Source organism: Plasmodium reichenowi, chromosome 14, assembly GCF_001601855.1.
Source record: "Plasmodium reichenowi strain SY57 chromosome 14, whole genome shotgun sequence".
Classification (NCBI taxonomy): Eukaryota; Apicomplexa; class Aconoidasida; order Haemosporida; family Plasmodiidae; genus Plasmodium; species Plasmodium reichenowi.
The window spans coordinates 777,153-783,851 of record NC_033659.1 but is presented as its reverse complement, the minus strand read 5'-3'; the positions used below and the strand labels follow the sequence as shown (position 1 = coordinate 783,851).

The 6,699-nt window shown below is 18.3% G+C and overlaps 2 protein-coding genes across 3 annotated transcripts; one reads left to right on the top strand and one right to left on the bottom strand.

Moving 5' to 3' along the window:
* Positions 1-671: 671 nt before the first annotated feature.
* Positions 672-2,724, top strand: PRSY57_1419100 (glutathione reductase; the record flags this gene model as incomplete). Of its 2 annotated transcripts, none has more annotated exons than XM_020115283.1 (3): positions 672-877; positions 1,028-1,106; positions 1,372-2,724. In XM_020115283.1, 3 exons carry the CDS (start codon positions 672-674, stop codon positions 2,722-2,724), a joined length of 1,638 nt encoding a protein of 545 aa, XP_019969940.1. The 2 variants fall into 2 exon arrangements, with proteins under 2 accessions (XP_019969940.1, XP_019969939.1); XM_020115282.1 differs by having other exon boundaries at positions 810-877.
* An 853-nt stretch (positions 2,725-3,577) lies between these two features.
* On the bottom strand, positions 3,578-5,107 carry PRSY57_1419000 (hypothetical protein; the record flags this gene model as incomplete). The annotated part of the gene is made up of 1 exon (XM_012909802.2): positions 3,578-5,107. One exon carries the CDS (start codon positions 5,105-5,107, stop codon positions 3,578-3,580), a length of 1,530 nt encoding a protein of 509 aa, XP_012765256.1.
* Positions 5,108-6,699: the final 1,592 nt, after the last annotated feature.

Sequence of the window (6,699 nt, the reverse complement as noted above, 5' to 3'; positions counted from 1 at the left end):
AAAAAAAAAAAAAAAAAAAAAAAAAAAAAAAAGAAAGAAAGAAAGAAAGAAAACAAAATAATAATAATAAATAAACTATATTTCATACATACATATATATATATATATATATATATATATATATATATATATTTATATTATTATTAATATATTTTTAAAGAACTACTTTTGGATTTCATTAAATAATCCTAATATATAATGTTATCACATTATTGTTTATTAAATATATCAAAAGTTAAGGTTTAAAAGTATTTAATATATATATTTTTTATTATTTTTATTTTTGTTTGTTTGATTTTTTTTTTTTCTTTTTTTTCTTTCCTTCTTCTTTTTTTTTTCTTTTTTTTGTTTATTGTTCATTTACAAGAAGGAACACAAAAAAAATAAAAATAAATAAATAAAATATATAAATATAAATAAAATACTTATGATCAAAAGAACTCTACAATTATTATTATATTTAAATAGGTATTGAAATTTTACTTATTGCTTTAAAACAAAGTTTATTTTAATTTTTTTTTTTGTAGTTTGTTTTGGTTCATTTTGTTTTATGAAATTTGTATAATATAAATATATATATATATATATATATATATATATATGTATGTATGTATGTATGTATATATGTTCATTTCATTTTTTTTTTTTTTTTCTTATAAAACTTATTAATTATGTACAAACATAGATACTTTCATTTTTTTTTCTTTTTCTTTTTTTTTCTCTTGTCAACCAAAATAATAAGAAGTTTTAGTTTTCTTAACAATAATACAAATTTGAGTAATCCAGTATACTTTAAAAAAAACGCAAATATGGTTTACGACTTAATTGTAATTGGTGGGGGAAGTGGAGGAATGGCTGCAGCTAGGAGGGCAGCAAGGTTATATGAAAATAAATAATAAGTCCATACATATATATATGTATGTATGTGTGTATATATTTATGTATGTATGTATATATGTGTGTATATATGTATATATGTATGTATATGTTTTATATTTTTTGTCCATTTCTTTCTTTTTATTTGTAGGCATAACGCAAAGGTTGCTCTTGTTGAAAAATCCCGTTTAGGTGGAACGTGTGTCAACGTTGGATGTGTTCCTAAAAAAGTAATACCATTTGATCATTTTTTTTTTTATACATAGGATATATAACCAGTCACATGTATAAATATAAATATAAATACAAATATAAATATGTATATATATATATATATATATATATATATATATATATATATATATATAATTTTTATTTATTTATTTATTTTCTTTTTATTTATTTATTTTCTTTTTATTTATTTATTTTCTTTTTATTTATTTTTTTTTCTTTTTATTTATTTTTTTCTTTTTCTTTTTTTTTATTTTTGTCCAGATTATGTTCAATGCTGCCTCAGTTCACGATATTTTGGAAAATTCCAGGCATTACGGATTTGACACCAAATTTTCGTTCAACCTACCTCTGTTGGTAGAGAGAAGGGATAAGTACATTCAAAGGTTGAATAATATTTATAGACAGAATTTAAGTAAGGATAAGGTAGATTTGTATGAAGGAACAGCTAGCTTTTTAAGCGAAAATAGGATATTAATAAAAGGTACAAAAGATAATAATAAGGAAAATGTGCCTTTGAATGAAGAAATCCTTGAAGGAAGAAATATTCTTATAGCTGTTGGAAATAAACCAGTATTTCCACCAGTTAAAGGTATAGAATATACAATATCAAGTGATGAATTTTTTAATATTAAAGAATCTAAAAAAATTGGTATTGTTGGAAGTGGATATATAGCTGTTGAATTAATAAATGTTATAAAAAGATTAGGTATTGATTCATATATATTTGCAAGAGGAAATAGAATATTAAGGAAATTTGATGAATCTGTTATTAATGTATTAGAAAATGATATGAAAAAGAATAATATAAATATTGTAACATTTGCGGACATTGTTGAAATAAAAAAAGTTAGTGATAAGAATTTGTCAATACATTTATCTGACGGAAGAATATATGAACATTTTGATCATGTCATTTATTGTGTTGGTAGATCACCAGATACAGAAAATTTAAATTTAGAAAAATTAAATATGGAAACTAATAATAATTATATTGTAGTAGATGAAAATCAACGAACTAATGTAAACAATATTTATGCTGTTGGTGATTGTTGTATGGTAAAAAAATCAAAAGAAATTGAAGATTTAAATTTATTGAAATTATATAATGAAGAAACATATCTAAATAAAAAAGAAAATGTTACAGGAGATATATTTTATAATGTACAATTAACACCGGTAGCTATTAATGCAGGAAGATTATTAGCTGATAGATTATTTTTAAAAAAAACACGAAAAACAAATTATAAACTTATACCAACTGTTATATTTTCTCATCCACCTATAGGTACCATTGGTCTTTCTGAAGAAGCAGCAATTCAAATCTATGGAAAGGAAAATGTTAAAATATATGAATCCAAATTTACTAATTTATTCTTTTCAGTTTATGATATAGAACCAGAACTAAAAGAAAAAACATATCTTAAATTAGTATGTGTTGGAAAAGATGAATTAATTAAAGGATTACATATAATAGGATTAAATGCAGATGAAATTGTTCAAGGCTTTGCAGTGGCCTTAAAAATGAATGCTACCAAAAAGGATTTCGATGAAACCATACCTATACATCCTACAGCAGCAGAAGAATTTCTAACCTTACAGCCATGGATGAAATGAGTTCTCTCTTGAATAACTTCTTCACATAGGATTGTGTATATGTAATATGTATATATATATATATATATATATATATTAATATATATTAATAAATAATTAGTGTATCATGCGTTTAAGCTGGCATGTCTTAAAAGTTGTATTAATATCATATACAAGCGCGCGCGCGCCCATACATACATACATAAATATATATATATATATATATTAATTTATTTTATTACAACACCTTATGTTTCCTAGTTATAATTCATATTACCCGTTAATCGTATTTATTTTATTTATTTTTTTTTAATATTCTTCAAACCATTATAGTAAATCTACATATCATTTCACATTTATACTCAAAGTGGTACCTTGTGAATTTTTATTTTTATTTTTAAATCAACACATATAGTACTATAAATTGTAAAAACTTTATAATATTAAATATTTTATTTATTTTTAAATAATAATAAAAAGTTTTAAGGTATAAAAAACTATTTCTGGAAAATAAAATGAATATATAAATTTAAATAAAAAAAAAAGAATAAGTAAAAATAATGAAAATGAATGAATAAATATATAAATAAATAAATAAATAAATATATATATATATATATATATATACATATATTTATGTGCACTATTGTCCTGTATAACATTTTATAAATATTTACTTTACGAATATATATTTAAAATTTAATATGGCATCATATTGTTAAATGGTTTCATATAAAAATTGAAAAAAAAAAAAAAAAAAAAAAATATTCAATAATAAATATATACATATATAGATATAAACACCCACATATATATATATATATATATATATATATATATATATTTTTATATATATATTTGTTTATTTCCTTTTTTATGGTTTTGCATTTTTATAGTACAAATAAGATTTGGCTATAGCATGACTACACAAATTGTTAATATTATCGTTAAGTACGTTATTGCTCATTGTTAAGACATAAGGGAATAATAAAGATGGTTGTGGAATATTTTTAAATAGATTTTGCATATTGATATCTTCATCATTTGTATCTGGATTATCATGTACAATTTTATTTTTTTCTTTTTCAAGTTTTTTTTTTTCTTGGTATACTTTTTGTGTTTGTAATTGTTTGAAAACATCTTTTTTATATTTAATTAATTTTTCTTGTTCTGTTTTCAAAAGTTCAAGTGATTTACATGTTTCATGAACATGGTTTTCTAAAGAATCAACTTCTAATGTATTCAAATAATCTAGAGAGGAGATATAATTTTTATTTTTATTTTTAAGAACTTTCAAAAAGATAGAACTAATAACAGAATTTTTAATAACAATAGGAACAGGTTGTAAGATGTTTTTACTATTAAGTCCATTTTTTTTTAATTCTACATTCAATATATCATTAAACTGATTAAATGTTGAATTTTTTATTTGATTTTTAATTTCAAATATAACATCGACATCAATTTTATATGCTGAGAAAATTAATTTTCCATATTTCTCTGAGAAACATAAAACAAAAGAGTTTTTATTAATTAGAGAACTTAATAATAGAGTAACTAATACTTCTTTTTTTCTTATATCATTAATATTTATATAAAATCCAAAAGAGGTTGTTTCAAAATTAAGTTCGGACATTATATTTACATAATCTTCATAATAATTAATAACTTCATTAATATATTTTTCTCCTTCTTCTTCATATTTATTTTTATTAAAATATAATGTTAAATTATTTAATAATTCATTATATCTTTGTTTTGGTAATTCATATTTATTTGTTAATTTCATAATTTTATCAATACATATATCTTCAATATTACTAACACAAAATGATTGATTAATATCTACAACATTAGGTTTTTTATTATCTTTTTTTTTATTCTTTTTCTTATTCTTTTTGTTTTTTTTCTTATTCTTCTTTTCATTATCATTTTCATCATCATCTTCTTCATCATCATCTTCTTCATCATCATCATCTTCTTCATCATCATCATCATCTTCTTCATCATCTTCTTCATCATCACCATCATGTACATCTTCCATGTCATCATCTTCTTCATCATCAACATCTTGATTACCATTCTTTTCATTATCATCATTATTATTATTGTTTTTCGATTTCTTTTTTTTCTTCTTCTTCTTCTTTTTTTTATCATCATTATTTTTTATATAGTAACCTAACAATTCCCCACGTAAATCTTTATTTTTAGATATATGACTAATCACAACACTATTTAAAACAATATCAAACTCGTCTCCTTCAGTGCTACTATCTGTATCAATTTCCTTTTCTTCTTTTTTTAGCTCTACAACTTTTTCTTTCAAATCTTCTACAACATTTTCAACAGGCGCCTCAGGTTTCTCGTCATTGTGAACTCTTAAATGAGGAGGAACATATTTCATCTTTACTTAAATATGTAATATTATATAAATATATACTTAATTAGATATTTTATTTATTTAATTATATACTTTATTTATTTATTTATTTATTTTTTTTTTTTTCTTAAAATATCATAATATATTTATTTGTGTTATATTCTATATTATATATAATAATAATCAAATGGGTCATCAAAAAGGAAAATAAATAAAATAAAATAAAATAATTATATAAATATAAATAAATATATATATATATATATACAAATAATTTAAGCTATATATCATAAAAAATTTGTCAATTATTCCTTTTAAAAACTTCAATAACGATAATATTTTAAAATAAGCTCCTAAAATAATAGTGTATTATATAAATATATATATATATTGATGTATAGATTTCCTTTATTTTTTTTTATTATATTATTTTATTTTATTGTGCTTTTTTTTTTAATTTAAAATGGTTTATAATTTTTAAGTATATATATATATATATATAATAATATGAATAATTTATTTTTTCTTTTCTTTTTTGAGTTATCTTTTTCCGTATGAAAATATAAATAATAAAAAAAACAATTAAACATATAAATAATATAAATATATAATAAATAAATAAATAAATAAATATATATATATATATATATATTATATATATAATGTGGATTAAATTGTGATATAAAATAAATGTTATTATAACATTTTTTTTTCTTTTTTTATTTATAAATTGGAATTAGAGAAAAAATTATTTTTATTAAAAATATAAAAAAATGTAATATTAATTTAATATATATATATATATATATATAATACTGTATTATATTTTTAGAATGTACTTTGAAATATTATAAAATAAACTAATAAATAAATATATATGTATTATTACATGTTATAATATATATATATATATATATATAAATATATAATAATGTATTTATTTATTTATATCATATATAATAAAATAAATATAAAATATATTGGAGAAGTGCTCCTTTATTTATTTTTATTTTTTTGAAGTTTATATTATATTATATTAATTATAATTTTTTAATATATTATAGTTATTCATATATATATATATAATATATATATATTATATATATATCATATTTCTTATTTTATTATATATCCATAAAAATATATATTTATATAACATTATAATATATATTATATATATATAATATATATTTTTTATAATTTATATTTTTTTTTTTTTAAAGAAATTAAATATGAAAATCATTATGCATGTTTTCTTTCTACCTCTTTAATTATTTTTACAACAAATTATAATAATAATTTATATATATAGTCCATCTCTTAAAAAAAAAAAAAAAAAGTTAACAATTCTACACTTGTTTTCCCAACCAATAACTCTCACCCCACAAAAAAAAAAAAAAAAAAAAATATATATATATATATATATATTATTGTTTTAGTATATTTTTATTATTCTTTATATTTAATAATAATAAAAAAAAAAAAAAAAAATTTATCATAATGTAAAAATTTGTTATTTTTTTATTTAAAAAAAAAAAAAAAAAAAAAAAAATTTTACACTTTTTACATTTAGGATGTAATTTTAAAAAAAAAAAAAAAAAAAAAAATTTTAAAAA